At 39.7% G+C, this 15,754-nt stretch overlaps 2 protein-coding genes across 3 annotated transcripts in view; both read right to left on the reverse strand.

Annotated features, from left to right (window-relative positions):
• SEMA4G (semaphorin 4G) overlaps positions 1-1,414 on the reverse strand; it is a 29,027-nt gene extending 27,613 nt beyond the window's left edge. Inside the window, exon 1 of the mRNA XM_088059747.1 lies at positions 1,271-1,414. The gene's annotated coding sequence lies outside the window, so the exon portion shown is untranslated. The remainder of the gene's footprint in view (positions 1-1,270) is intronic.
• Positions 1,415-3,954: 2,540 nt separating this feature from the next.
• SLF2 (SMC5/6 complex localization factor 2) overlaps positions 3,955-15,754 on the reverse strand; it is a 29,135-nt gene continuing 17,335 nt past the window's right edge. Inside the window, exons 11-20 of one of the 2 annotated variants that reach the window (XM_014250528.2) lie at positions 14,592-14,733; positions 14,048-14,156; positions 13,301-13,477; positions 12,638-12,735; positions 11,878-11,965; positions 11,275-11,400; positions 10,387-10,464; positions 8,697-8,783; positions 7,258-7,326; positions 3,955-6,103 (exon numbers count right to left, since the gene is read on the reverse strand). In XM_014250528.2, the coding sequence (XP_014106003.2) occupies positions 6,068-6,103; positions 7,258-7,326; positions 8,697-8,783; positions 10,387-10,464; positions 11,275-11,400; positions 11,878-11,965; positions 12,638-12,735; positions 13,301-13,477; positions 14,048-14,156; positions 14,592-14,733 (1,010 nt within the window). In that variant the 3' untranslated portion in view covers positions 3,955-6,067. Of the gene's footprint in view, positions 6,104-7,257; positions 7,327-8,696; positions 8,784-9,152; positions 9,393-10,386; positions 10,465-11,274; positions 11,401-11,877; positions 11,966-12,637; positions 12,736-13,300; positions 13,478-14,047; positions 14,157-14,591; positions 14,734-15,754 lie in introns of those variants that run through there. The other variant, XR_001331338.2, reaches the window with a different exon arrangement.

Consider the following 15,754-nt stretch of genomic DNA (forward strand, 5'->3'; position numbering starts at 1 on the left):
AGGCAGGAAAAAACTTTGAAGGACTTCAAGCCTGGAAGGAGACCTTCAAAAGCCAATCACATCGTTTCTAAAAAGCCACCAAAAGCCAGCCTCGACGGCTTTAATCCTAAAATCCTTTCAGCAAATTGTTAACTCGATTGCTAAAAATGATCAGATAACGCAGAGAGAGATGCGCAGTGAGTCATTGCCCCCCAAGCACTTGAACTCCCTTTGGTCTCAGCCGGAGTGGGGTGAGGTTGCCCCCAAGAGGCAAATCTGACACAGCAAGTAGAGAGGGGAAAATGCTGAATTGTGCTCTTAGAGGTACCACATAGGAAGGATTTTTTTAAAAATATCTCCTCATCTGCTCTTATTTGTACTTCTCCCTAGCTGCAAACTTCCATGGACGGGGTGGGAGGGAAGAGGAATGAGATCAACTCTGGCATGTGGTTGGCTGTGTTCTGCTGGAACTCCTGAACCACACAATTCATCTTCCTAGTCTCACTCACAGGGTCATTAGAAAGATCAAAAAAAGTCAGAGTTTTCTTCAGCCAAATGAAACATTTGATCCCATACACCTCACTAGGCTCCTTCAGAGCAAGGGCTGTCTCAGGAGTGGATGGAGAGACACAATGGTGGACACAACAGACAGTCTGGAAACTGAGAGATGAGGTGAAATCCCTCAGCTGTTCACATAAAGCATGCAGGCAGTAACGCCACACTGGACCAAATCCTAGCTCCTTGCAGGGGGTGAAGGAACAGGACAGACACCTGGCATATCTCCCCAGCACATGCTCCACCCTCCAGGGATCAGCAGCCTGAAGCTTTCTCAGCCAGAGAGAACTGCTTTCATTTCACAGACCCCCGCTGCATTTTTCTGCCACAAAATGCTCTTTGAACCTCTAAGCTTTTAGCCCCCACAGCATCCTGAGGCAAGCAGATCCCCAGCTCCTGTCTCCTTTTGTTTGCTTTGAGCTTTCCTGCTAATAAAAGAACTATGAAGTCTGAAGCCATATTACAGAGCACCATTGAACGGCTTCTCCTTATTTGCCCTTTTTCAGGCCATTTGATTGTTGAGCTCTCCATCTTACTTTCCAACACTACAACTATTTCAGAGAGACGCAGCCGACTTAGCTCCACTACAGTTTATTCCTGTCCTTTACACCCACACAGAGACTCCCTCACAAAGGGCTAAACCTGTGACATAACCACGGATTTAACCATTCCTGCAGCTGATTTTCAGGAGGACACAGTTTAAACGCCCAAGCTGAGATGCACCCAGGGTACTCACTGCTCCTGCACCGGGCTCCTCGTGGGTCCCCCTGTCCTGCTCAGCCAGAGAACATTCCCGCATCCCCAGCACGAGCCCCTGCCGCAGCACCTCAGCTCGCTGTCAGCTCCAAACTGGAAGCGTCATCTCCAAAATTACTGTTGCGCTGGCTCCTGCCAGACTCTTAATTAGAGGAAGGCTGACACAGTTTCTCAGCAAACGGCGCTCACATACTGCGGGAAAAAACAGAATGAGGGCAAGAGGAAAAATGGGCTAATCAGAGAAAATCAACCGGAGGGAAAAACACATTGCGCTGTGCAGACCTTACCGCAACAATGCTGGAGCACAAAATACTGGGGGGGAAAAATGGGTTAGTACAGAGGAGAGGCAGGCAGCCCTTCTCAAAGGTGGAGGAGAGCTGATTTGCAGTGCAGTGTCTCAGCAACCTCAGCTGGCAGGCCTCTCCCCACAGCCCACTTAGGGCAAAGGGGACACGCTCGCTTTCGAGCATGCAGATCAATGTGTCTGAGAGCCTGAACGATGCTGTCTGTGGAGCCCACGGCTGCCCTGCATGATTTACACTGCCTTTATAAAAGCCTGCAGTGTGAATAAAGCACGATACTGAATGCCTTGCCTCCCTCTCCCCACCACTGCCCCTGGCAGCTTGAAGCGATTGTTTTTATTCCAGCTGCGGCCTGGCAGTCAGTCTGGAGAAGAAAGGGACCCTCTGCTCCTGCATCTGCCCCGAGAGCCAGGAGTTTCATCAAGCCTCGGGAGAAGAGAGCCTGAAAGGCAGAGGCCAAGCCCCAGAGCCTGCGTGCCGAGCCCCAGCTTCCAGCGCTCGCTGCTCGGGTGAAGAACTCACCCGTAGCACAAAAGCAGCACAAATCCATTTACCCTTTCTGCTTTTCTCTGCGAGAGGGAAGGAGCATCGCTCGTCCGGCTCCAGGCAGCTTCAGCCACAAATGCAAACCCAAAGCGAAGCGCTAGGACAAGGGTGTGTGAAAATGGCCCCTTTATCCACCCCTACACACCATACGGGCCAAACCTGCCTTGAAAAGCTTTAGGTTTCCCCCGAGGCTGATGGCAAAGGCGCTTTGATGACAATGAAGGGAACAATTCCAGTGGAGTTTCCATCCCCTCCCCTGTGACCTCCCTACAGGGAACTGGGAGGTGGCAGGAAAGCCGAAGGAGGTGAAACATTAGCAGCAGCTGACCACGCAGAGAAAAGGAAGGCATTCAAAAAAGTACACGGTAGCCGAATGCCACTTAAAAGCAGCCTGAAAGTATAGCACTGGCTTTCTCCAAACAGATCAAAATATCAAGATGGGAAGACGCGAATGTTTCTCTTCTCTCACCACCAAGCCTTGCTTTTGATAACAGATAAAATACTCCCTTTCAAATTCCTGGTTGCAAAGGCGAGAAAGTGCTGGCTGAAAAAAGCATCAGTCAGGCAAAGCTAAAAGCCTCTCTGCAAAGAGAAGCCCTTCGAGGAATTTACTTTTCCTAGCATCCTTCCCACCAGCAGCCCACGCCATTCCCCAGCACTGAAAGCCCTTTTCAACACGTGATAAGGGGCCCTGCCAGTAAAGCTGACAAAATATCCACAAGGCAAAACATGAAGGTAGTTCACAGCCTGGGGGGAAACGGCAATTAAAGGAATTCTGATAAATTAAACCACAAGAAATAAGCTAAATCCACCAATGATTGTCTGGCCTCTCCAGGCATCTCCTTTGGAGCTCCACAGCAGCTGCTTAGGCTCCTACAATCTCATCAAACCTCTTCCCTGCTCAAAGTCAGCCAGTCCCAAGAGCCTTCTTTTCTCTCTTTCTAGATGCAGAAAGAAGAACTAATGTGCCAGTGGAAACAGCTGCCCCTCAAAAAGCTCACCAACCCAAGGAACAAGACCCCTGAAAAATTAGGAGGGTCATCTCCAGCAGAAACCTCTCTGATTTGCCCTTCTCAGTCAAACAAAAAAAATCACACAACCACCACAAACCAGTGGAAGATGAACCAACAAACAAACACAACCCCCAAGCCAGGGATACTGTGCTATACATGCAGTTCTCCTGGGAAAGAAAATAAACAGAAGACCAGCATTAGTAGTGTAGCTCCAGCATTCCTGCTAGTGACAGGATGAGCAGAGGAACCCAGCTACCTGGAAGTACTTGCTTCAATCTCCACAACACCCCCCAGGCACTGGTGCTGGACAGTGCTGAGGGAAACAGCACTTTCTGTGCTCAGAAAACCAGCACTGCACCATCCATCCCTCAGAGTATTAAAAGTCTTTCCACACTGAAATCCTACCTCTCAAATGCCTTTGCAGCAATCTAACTAGATGCTCCACAATAATAACAGCACACTTCAGGTGTTCCAGTCACCTGCTTTTCCCAAAGACAGTCTCAACTAAATCATCAGCTTTGGGGATTCTGAGAGTTCCTGCAGCCTCTGCATCAATGAAGTGTCCTACTGACCTTGAGCCAGACCTACCTGCAAGTCATTAATCATTTCTGAAATCCCCATCCGCCACCAAATTCCACAACAGGAACAGTGAGAACACGAGATGCACAAATTGTTTCACTGTCAGGTTTCTTCAGCTTTAAAACCAGAAATGTTTGGGTTATTTTAAGCCACAGAGAGAATTAAGCCATATCAGAAAATAATAATTTTTAAAAAATTAAAAAAATAAAAAGCAAGGAGCTACAAACATTTTATAACCAGACTTTAATTTTTTTCTGTTATTACTGCAATAAAGTGCGCCTACGTCCACATGATATGTGATAATCAGGCTCTTAATATAGCCAACACAGTATCAAAAGATAGACCTCAGTGCAAAATGCTTCTCTGAAGACATCCAAAGCAGTTAAGACCTTCAGTGTGCAAACAACATATTCTAATGCATATAAGTCCTGGCTGAGGGACAGCAAATGAGTTGGCAAAACACAAGGGCAGCAGGTTTGCTATTTCACTGCCTGAATCCCCTTGTAAAGACCCTGTACTGATGCTTGGGAATCGTCTCTAAAGATTCAGATGAGCACCAACTTAACCTATGTCTAGGACTTCAGCAATTCCTCCTCAGCTACAAAACAGATGGAAGAGAAGTCCAGATCAAGCATGAGTGGGGGAAAGAGGGAAAGTATTAGAACAGACATTAAGCATGAAAGCACAGGATTGGCTAAGAGAATGATTTCAAGAGTGTCTGCATCTATAGTGAGCTAATCGTCAGAATTTGTGACATGTGCCATAAAAATAAAATAGAACCTGCAAGTCCTTTTTTTTTTGTTGTGAAACAGAGCCCATTTTGTCCAGGGACATTTAACTAGAAAGGAGTGTCTGGTTTTATTTTTCCATTGTTCTGTTAAATGAAAGTAAATATCAAAGTGGTTATTTTGTGTGGAAAAACCCTCAGCAGTTTCAACATGCTTTGAACTGCAGTACAAAAGCTGTTCATCTAAACCCCTCCCCTTCTTCAAAATATACAGGCCAGCAATGTCAACTTTACACAGTAAGAAAATATACACATTAAATACAGTAAACATTCTTCATTTTTTTACCTTTATACAATATTAGTGAAAAAAATAAAAACATTAATAAAATTACATACAATATATTCAACAGAGTAAGCAACTGTTACGAGAGGGCAGATAAGCTATCAAAGCAAAAGATGGCACTGACATAACAATGTAACACTCGAAAAGAAAGAAAAAAACATTTAGTATGAATTTGCAAATCTAATAGATTTCATCTAAGATGTGTCCATTCTATAGCAGTTCCTTTATATGTAATACACATAATTAAATTTGAAGGTTGTGTGGTTGGCAGGTTTTTTAAGCCTTATTTTACATTCTTATCCGAGAATTTATCATACAAGACAGGGTAATCTACAAGAATTGAAACAAAACAGTATTATAAAACACACACATTGATGTTATTAAAAATCTCTATTATGGGAATCCCCATTAGTGCTGCTACCCAATACCTGAACATTTTCTTCCTATATATATATATACCCATCCTACAGACAAACCACAGTGTAAGATTTAAGTGATAGTATTTGTACAGAGAGCACAAAAGGAGATCACACCTTCCTCTGATTATTTCATAAACAGCTCCTGGACCTTTGAGCACATATTGTATGTGCAGCAGGACTTCACACCAAGGAATTCAGTCATCATATGGCTTTCACAGTCTTCACAAAGGTGAGCCAAATGCTGTTCTCTAATCTCCACTGAGATGATATTTTATTCTCCATTTCAAGAAGGTGCAACTGCTGTATTTTGTGTTTTTAAGAGACACTGGATGTTCATACCAATTCTGCTTTGCAGATTACCATGATTCAGCCCACATCTGAACCACTTCCTCACCTGCTCACAACAGGGGAGGTCTAACACTCCTTCTGAACTCGCATTTCATGTCACAGGCCAGTTCTTCCCCAGCCAACCTAAAACAATGCTTGCAATGCGCTGACAAGAAAATAAATACACATTGTTTTAAAATATGTCTTGTGATTAAAAAGGGAAACAAGAAAACTTCCCTCAGCTTTCAGTATGGCAAAATATTTCTAGCCAGTTCTGATAGGGCTATAGGAATGGCTGGGTTTTTTCAGTTTATCCACATCAATTTTTCAGAAGTAGAGCACTTGTAGTAAAAAACAATGTTAGTCAAATCAGATTCTCATGTGTCTAGTGCTTGTCTGAATCAAGCTCAAGTTCTAACTCAGCTGACTGATTTCTTCTGTTCCAAACAAGGTGAAGCTCCATTCATTCTACATCCTCCTTGATTTCAATTTCTGTTATTTTCACTTAATTAGGCAAGTTTTCATGAATCTGGCTCCCAGAAGTCATGCAGTTTTCCCTAAAGAGTAAAAACAAATTAGTATACAAAGTCAGAAATCCAGTGTCAGAAGAAATGAGTAGAGTAGGCAAGTGCTTAGCTTGGGAGCACCACAATGTGCTAAAAAAGTCCCTGGAATTTTATTCTGAAATACTTGCCAGTTTCCCATATGTGAATCAACCCCAAAAATCTCTGAAAAAACAACATCGAAAGAGCCACCTCATCATCAACTTTCATTAATTGCTAAGTAGAGTCTGCAGCCATGTGTTACATGTGTCACTCCTTGCTCTAGAACATGGAATATCACACACACTACACATAACTTTTTTTTTTTTTTCCATTGTTGGGAGAAATTAATAGTCTTTCCAAATGGTCAGTTACACAGTTTTTAACTGCAATCCACACTAGGCACATATGTATAATTTAAATTTTAGGTAAAAGATACTCTGCATTACTGGAAAGCTAAGCTTTTCCAAGAGAGATAGCTTTATGTTCCAAGACAAGACTCAAACAGTCGGCCTGATCACATTACAACATAAGCCTTACAAGCCAAAGCTGGAAAAAAGAGCTCTGAACTTTGAGTGTCAATAGAAATTATCCACCTATTCTACCAAGGCCAGCTAGGTGTCACAAAGGCAAATATTTCTGAGACTTAACAAGGCATTATTCATTACTTTTACAAACCTGAGAGTCTTTGACTAATCATGGCATGAAATTTGACACATTAAAAGAGGGAAGAGTTGTTGAGAGTCCTTAAACATATGTGAATAAAGCCCTGGATTCAAGAAGTCTCAAAGCCACACAGTGCCAGACCACAGCAGGATGTGCCTCACTGCATTCCTGCCCTGATGTCCTTTTGGAAGCATCTCCTAATAGCTGTAATCAGAGACAGGCCCTGTGACTTGACTCAGGACTGGGATTTCAGTGTATTACACACACCTTTACAAAACCAGTGCTTTTAACAATGGAGAGGAGATCCTGCTTCTATTGAAGCCAGCAAAGTAAGAATTGTAATTAAAATCCATTCTAATGCATCTAAGTGTATTCCACAGCCATGCCATTTACGTTGAAAAAGAAAATCTCTTGAAAAGAATATGCCACTTTCAAGTGCTAAAAAATGAGTTAAATGCACTCCACAATGTGGGAAGAGAGAAAATGGTTTCAGAAAACAGTACCTGAGTAAGCCGAGTGGTTTGTATCACATCCTGCCATTTCCCATATATCCTAGCAGCCAAGCCTTTCACCTGCAAATTCACACTGATTAATTTAGCCATTTATGTTAAAGACAAAATCATACCCGTGTTCCCCCTCACAGCTTCGAACTCCAAAAACCCCCAGATAACCCAAGATACAAGGTTTACTGGAAAGTAACAATTTTATTGTCACAAAGCATCATCACCTCAACTTCAGATCCCTGTAACTCCTGACTCTGAATTTAAAGTCATGCACTCCACAAACACATTAGAGGCACATGACTCCTGAGGTTAAATATTTAGAATCATCAGGCAAACCTCTGGCCTCCAAACACCTCATCCCTGGGAAATGAGGTTTGTCACGCAAGTCTGATTGTACATAGAACAGGTGCAACTGTGGCCACAAAAGCAGCTTCTGAAACAAATTCCTTGTATTCCTTGTACAGAAAACTATGCTTTTCATAGCCCATCACAAGCAGTTGTTTAATCCAAGCCATTTACACAGATTTGCTTCATGTGCTGTGCTGTGAGTCGCATCCTCTAGAAGTTACTGCCATACACACAAATGAAGCAATGGAGAAAGCCAGAGTAAGATTTTCCCCTCTCAGTGTAAAGGCCAATAGAAATAGAAGTGAAAGCAACCAGAGGTACAACACTCCAAGGCGAGTGTAATTATCTTGTTAAAAGGATCCATGCTCCACTAATCTGTCTAAGTAAGAAAAGAAGAATGTTTTTGAGAGGTAAGGAAACACACAACTGTAAATGTCTGATTTAAAGCCAAAGAAGCCAAGGCTTTTCAAAGTTGGGGCTGGTCACTCATCACTGAGCTGACTTGGTTTGTTACAACAGCATGCAAAGCATGAAGGTCACAAAATTAGGACTATCAGTAGCAAGGCTCACAGGACAAAGCAAACAAAAGGCAGCTGTTCAAGCTTGATGCTATGTCACATACATAATTGGCTTAAATCCAAAGCATCTTTAATCAATTCATTCATTTGAGAAATAAAATGGAGAGTTGTGCAGGACAGGCAACTTTTTCAGTCCTCTGTATCCTGCCCTGCAGGTAGGCCCCGCTCTTACAATTGGAGTCAGCTACCAGTGACTGTCACAAAGAGGAATAGAGCAACTCTGTGGGCCTAAATGTGGAGATGCCTGGCTAAAGCAAAGATCAGTCACATTTTAGAGCTGTTAAGAGTCCTATTGTTAACATATGGAGTATTTTCAGTGATTTAAGAAGGGCATGTATTTATGCCCATGCAAAGTCATGACATTAAAAGACAGAAAAAAAGGAAAAAAAAACCCAAGTCCATGAGGAACTCCTAGAATTCCCAGGGCTGAGATGAGGGAACAACATGCATCACAAACACTAAAATCCACCCCAAAATCAAAACAAAACAGAAAAATCAAGTTTTGCATCTTACCTTAGACCGATAAAACATTCTTGCATCTTCCCTAATATCACCTTTTACGTGCTTATCTAAAGCACGACAAAGCTTCAGTAAGTGTTGCTAAATAAAGACAAAAGTGTACAGCTATTAAATCCTCCATGTCAAAACTACAGGCTTTATACAAACATTATATCAATCTAAAAAATACATGCTTCAGCTTGAATTTTTCCCAGAAATACACAGTTAAAGGAAAAAGAAAGAAAACAAGACCACAAGATCCTCTATCTGTTGCTGGCATGCCCCTGGTAAACCAGGTCTAAGAGTTTTTAAAAGCAACTTCAAAGCATAGCAGAGCTATACAACACAAATTCTGAAGTTCCTACTAACTAATTTGCAAATTCTTTCAGCCCCCAAAATAGCAAAAAAGTGAATTGTCATTCATCTTTTATCAGCAAAAAAAGTTCTGAAGTTACAATAGCTGAAAATAACCTTTTCAGTAATGATGACTCAGGTAATTTCTTTTGTAGGAATTGGCTGAGCAGGTAAAATATATCCAAGGTTTTATGCGCTGATCTTTTATTTTCTCTAAATTTCTGATTACTTTAATAAAGCTGTTTTGTACTTCATGATCTCCCGATAATGACTCCCAAGGTCTTTCACATTCTGTTAGTTTCTTCACAAAATTCCTGTTTTCAGTCTCTCACTGAACAGCTGCCAAGAGGCTCCGCTCTGCAGAACAGGTGAGACATGCTGAAATTCTATTTATAAACATTTGCTGGTGTCCCAAGGCCACCACAATTTATCCCCTTCTAACTGGAAGAGGGGCAGAAATAAAATAGGTAAAATTGATTTTACACAGGTATAGCCTGCACAGTATTCAGCCACACTCCTCTTGCCACTTGATGGCTAACAGGTCAGTGAATAATAAAATCTTTCTTTGTTAAGAAAGTGAGACATTAAAAATAAAGTTGAAAATATAAATTTCTCCATAAATCTAAGTAATATACTGAGACACTTAAGCATCCAAACGTAGCCAAATATTACTGGTTTCTCTCTCTCAAACAATTCCTATGATGGATTTCTTAAAAGCCAAGAGTGATTCCACAGGGCAGAAGGTTTGCACAAAAACCTTGCAGCAAGCAACTCCCAGCAAATGATCACAGAAATCTGAACAGAAATATTGAAAGGCTTAGTAGAAAGTATTACTTAGCAGATGTTCACATCACATGGCACAAAGGAGCTACCACTACGGAGAAGAGCTATAGCCCTTGCTTTCACTTGCTGCACTCCAGCATAGGAAACTGAAACGTGCTTGAAAACATTTTACTGGATATTTTTTAAGTGGTTTTCTCCTAGACTGAAAAATCTAAATCCTACTTCCCAAATTGATAGAATAATTTGACTTAGAATTTCTGCATTGAATTTCTGCATTAAGTTTATCTCCAGGTATTTTCTGAGAAAGATTAACACAACAAATGCCTGCTCCTTCACAGCCTTATGTTTGGAGGTAGCTCAGTTCACAAACACAGAATAAAGGTTTCATTTCTCTGCAGTAAACACACAGAAGTTCTTCTACATTTACTTTGCCCAGAACAAAAGTTTCCCCCCGTGCTATTATGCACTGGTTATCTTCCATCATATGATAGCTCTTCCTAAAACAGACTAAATGTGCATGATAAACAATATTTTAAAATTTAAAGGTCTAGCCCCTAAAGTTACTTACCCTTTGACTAGCATTTACAACATCAAGGAAACTGGCTTCATTGACTAGATGAAGGAGGACATAGATTAGGTAGTAGACCTGGAGAGAAATCAAAAGAACTTTAGCAGTCAAAGCACCATTAAAACTCTTCTCATCTAGAAACAGAACTATCTCTGCTTTCTGGAATGAATCCTCCAACAGCCAGGCCAATTAGCAGATATATCAACATATCTGCCTAAATAACTAATTTGAAACAGTATGTTCACATATTAGAAACATTTTAAACCAGTATTATTCCATTTTAAATAACCTAAGCGACCCATAAGAAAATGTGGTTTTAATAATTGAAAATTAGATTCAGCAGTTGGCTTTATTTTCCCATCATCTACCCCAGATCAAAACACTGGCTGAGAGATTCTGTGATAATCACTCAAATAACCAAACCAATGTTCAGTCTTTGGATGGATGGAAATACTAAATCTTCCTAACACTTGTTTGAGAGAAGAGATTAATAAAAGATTCAGAAATCTTTTTCTGAAGCCTGCAGATGAAGGTTTGGCTCAGCACCAAACAGTTTTCACTGATTACATCAGAAGGGAGGGAAGATTGTCCTCTGATTACAGAAGCAGATACTCAAGACTTCCCTCTGACTCAGGAAATCTGACCATTTCCCTGTTTCTAAAACAACCCAACACAGGTTCCTCCACCACATGCTCCTTTCCTTCCTCCATGATTATAAGCAAAATTAATAATATTTTAAAGATGAATACCAAAACAGTGCATTTACAGTTCCACATACAAAACTGTTAAAAAGTAAAATAAACATTCCCCAAATAGTGTAAAACATAAAATATTATATATAAAATAAAAAAGATGCATAAAGAAACAAAAGCACTATTGGCTATATACCTCATGTTCTAGCTTTGCATGAACTTCATAATCTTTATGTTCCTCCTGTCCTTTTCTCATCTCTCTCATCTTCTTCAGTAGATAAGAAGGTTTCATACACACCAGAAAGTGATGCAGAAGAAACATCTACAGATACAAGCATTAACAAATTGGACTGATTTACTAACAACAGAAAGTTGGAAATTGAGTGCCACTATAATATAAGTTGTCCATTAAGACAAGTACAGAAAAGGCATTTTTAACTAAAAAAGTTTTCATGCTTTGAGTAATTTTTGACTATTCACAGACTTTAGTGTTTGTACACTTCCTCAATAAAAGATCAGAGTGTCTCCACATGATTACAAAAGGAAGACTCAAAGAAGTACAGACCTCTTTCCAATGTTGAAAATTAATGTCTAGGCATATAAACAAACACAAGCTGCAGAACATGCAGATTACACACATGCAAATACACTTTTAATACTGATCTAAACAGAAAATTATTAATTGGTCATTTGGCAAGGTTCTTGAAAACCAGCTTACAATATTAAAACAAACCACAAGCATAGAATATATGTTTTTTAAACTTCCAGATTCTACAAAGACAACACAAGTAAGCAGTACCTGCTTGTCACTGTCATCAGGTATTTCAACATGCCTTTTATGAAGAAATTTTGCAATTATCACTAGGCTAAGACGTCTTCTTACTTCCCTGAAAAATAATTTTTAAATTATTTCCCTTAGAATTTCTCACAGTTTCTACAAAGTATGTGAGGCTATGCATGTCTTCCCTAGACATAAACTTGCTTGCAACTATTAAACTGGATTTTCTGAATATAGGTGCTATATAAACCAGTAAGTAGGCTAGTAAAACAGAAGTACCTTTAATCTCATTGTAGCTCAGCTTCTGCACAAGTAAACAATGTTAGATACCTGTCTCCAAGCGTGAAGTTATTGACCCAACTAATTCTGCTCACTCAGTTACATTATAATTTACTAATTTCAAAGATGTGGAACTCAAAATGACGCTTAGAAGCAGACATGAACCACCCAAATAAAATTTAAATTTTGGTCACTCAGACAAGAATTAGAGTGATGGATGTCAGAACCTAAAGCTAAGCCTTTTTTTGCCACAGGCTACCAAGAAACCACAGCCCAGAAACTACATAAAAGCTTTAACAACCCTTTTTCACAGCAGAAGTGATCAGGAAGCTATACATGCACACCAAGAATTGCACATACATCTGCAACATATGAGAAAATTAATCCTTTTTTTTTTTTTAAAGTGCCATGTAATAAATATTGCATTTTTCAGACTTCAAGCTTAAACAAATAAACCAGCTCTTAAAAATCCTCTGTATTCCTGACATGACAGTGTCATTACCGTCCACGTGTGATCCAGCTAGGCATGAGCTGAACAAGCCACAGGAGGTTATGGTGATTACTGGAGAGTTCACTCACTGCCAGGCACAGCTCAGGCACCTTTAAGAGAACAACAAAACCTCCTGAAACTGAAGAATGGCTGTTTGCTTTATTTGCAAAGCAGCACACATCTACTCCCTAGAAACACAGGCAACATAAGTGATAAAAGGAACCGATCTAACAAGAGGTGATGTGCATAAAAAAAATTCTGTGCTGCACCAGGAGGTGGGTGTGCTAAATACAATTTAAAATAGGGTAGCTGACATCAGAATATTCTTAATGACATCTTACCATAGTGAAATAACTTCTTCATTCTTTCAGACTAATCATTTTAACCATACAGCTATTTTACCACACATAATCTTAAGATCAATGAACTGTTGTGGAAGAGGACAGGCAACTCCACATCATGCAACAAAAACCCATTCATTATACCCTCTCACTTCCTAAATCTCACAAAAACACAAAACTTTGAATTTTTCATATTATTATACATACTATTATTGAAAATTCTATGTTACATTTTCAGCCAGCACTTTTCTGATATGTCAAAAAAGAAAACTTCAAAACATAAGTTGCGGTTTCACACATCTACAGATCTAGTACAATAAATTTATGAAGTTACCTTTGTATCCCAGTCTTTTATACTCGTCAGAAGCTTCACAAAAAGGCACTGAAAATCTATCGGAAAATGGTTTTTTAACTGTTTCTCCAAGCTTATTTTAAGTAGCAATATAAGCAGCAGCCATATTTCTTGGTCAGTATATCCGTCATTAATTACTGATGTACAGAAAACTAGAAACTTTAAAAGAAATACAAAGCATTAAAATATGGAAATGTTTTAGCATATTTTGAAGCATGATGAGAAATTAAGTTTTCCACACTCACATTAAAATGTACCTCAAATGATGTACTGTTTTGGCAACACTTGTTTAGCAACATATCCCATCCCACAGTAATAGCACCCTTTTTTTAATAAATCTGCTGGAGGTTCATTTATTTTCAGCAATGGCAATATTCCCCAAATACTACTGGAGCAGGAAAGATTTTTCTTTACCACATATATAATCCTTCTTTAACTGAAGGAAAGGCCAAAAGATTTTCTAAATACTCCAGTAATACTGAAAATTGAAATCAGTTGATAGTTTCTTCTATGTGAGAGAGCCAAGATGTTCTATAAAGTGCCACAGCTGTAAAAGGGAGGCAGCAAAACTCTGCAATAAACTCTGCTGAATGTGAAGCTGAAGTCTCAGGATAGCACCTACTCAAACACCCACTCAGGACTAGATTGCAAACCCTGTCCTCCCTCCCAAAAGAAAATACACACACAAAAAAAGAAACCCAACCCACAAAAACCTTGGCATTTTCTCACCTTAATCACATTAATTAAATTGCTTTTAAGCAGAGTGGGGAATGCTGGACTGGCAAAGTCTACACATCCCCTTGGCCGTTGTTGACTCTCTGTTTCTTGCACCTGACTTCTAATAGAAAAAACACAATCTAAGCAAAAAATGAACAATTCAAAAGCCCACAAAGGCTTATTGACATCAAACTGAAGAGAAAAAAAAATCCTGCATTCATTAAAATGCCTTCAAATTAAAATAATCCTCAGTTACAGAGAATCTAACACACACATCTAACTCAACTTGCAGCCAATTACTGCCCAGCTATTCAGCCAATATTCCTGCAAACCTTCATTAGGAAGATGCAGGACAAAGAACAATGCTCTGGTTTGCTGAATCCTTACCTAGAAGGCATTATTTGAATTCCAGGGTTGTTTATTCTTACTAAAACCTGAGCCAAGAACTTGAGAATATGGGAAAGGAAATAAAGATGAACCATCTGATTCTACATTCTAAGCACAAGACTTGCTTTCACAGGATCCAGGCAAAAAATATCAAAAGGAAAACACTTACAAAATATCATGTTCATTGAAGGAGGGTTGAAGATGTTGCAATGGAAAGAGAGATCTGAATCCAATACCCATATTGACAAAAACAGCTGATATATCAGCTATTGAAGGAATCCATGGTTTAAACTGTTTACCATTGATGGAAGCTACAAATAAAATACATGGAATAGATTAGTTTAAATTTAGTTCTTAGCATTAGTTCCTTTTAAGGGAAACAAATAAGCTTAGCGGTTTGCATCAATTCTAGCAGCTCTCATCTCAGAGTAGTCAGTACATTAAACTGTAAGCTTATTTTCAGAACAAGGAGGGAGGAAAAAATTCTAATATGGTATTTTACTCTAGGGAAACATCTTGCCTACATAACAGGTCAATTACTTTCAAATTCCACCCATTTTCTGTCATAGTTCTCTTTCATCACAAACAGCAGAACAAGCAACAAGGCTTAGACAAAAACAATATTTTTGTCTAAGAGATAAATTACTGCCTGTGTAGGTAAAGGCAAGAGGGTGTTATCACAGTGGGACTGGAAGAGAAGCTAAGTAAGATTTGAAACCAGGCAAGGTTACTGGAACAGAAGTGGTAAACAGGGAGCTCCTAGCCTTCATTAATTGTTTGAATGTTCATTTCATTATCTTGAGCTGTTCATTCAGAATCAAGCCTAATGCCAGCAAGGCACAAAATAAAGGAGGCTACATTCTCTCTGGCATCAGCTCTGATTTCAAACGAGAATTAAAATACAGGGTATAGTTTGGACAGGCCTGAGCAAATACTCCAAAAGAACCACATTAACAATATTAACTGGTAATCTTAATGTCACTTTTGATGGATCTGAATGAAGACATGGGAAGCATACAAAGGAACTTGTAGTGGAGAAATATTTGAGTACAGACAAAGGAAGAAGACAAAACACAGAAGACATTAGCAGCACTGTGGGCTGAAGCAGATCCTTCAGTGTTTCTGTGCAGGTGTATGATTCACTTCACTTTTGTCATTTATCTGGAAAGCAAATCATGAAGTGCTACATACTGGGTATGACAGGGGGGAAAACACCTTGTAATCCTTAAGCTACAAATGTCTGCATCATCCAAAGTAAAAGATGGAAAGGAAGGCAAACTTTTTAGCAGACTGAGCTTCTCTTCAGGTCAATTCTATTTGTGAAATACCAGG

The sequence above is a fragment of the Pseudopodoces humilis genome, chromosome 9 (genome assembly GCF_049639895.1).
Source record: "Pseudopodoces humilis isolate 2021_Gansu_Grassland_sample_001 chromosome 9, ASM4963989v1, whole genome shotgun sequence".
Taxonomy (NCBI): domain Eukaryota; kingdom Metazoa; phylum Chordata; class Aves; order Passeriformes; family Paridae; genus Pseudopodoces; species Pseudopodoces humilis.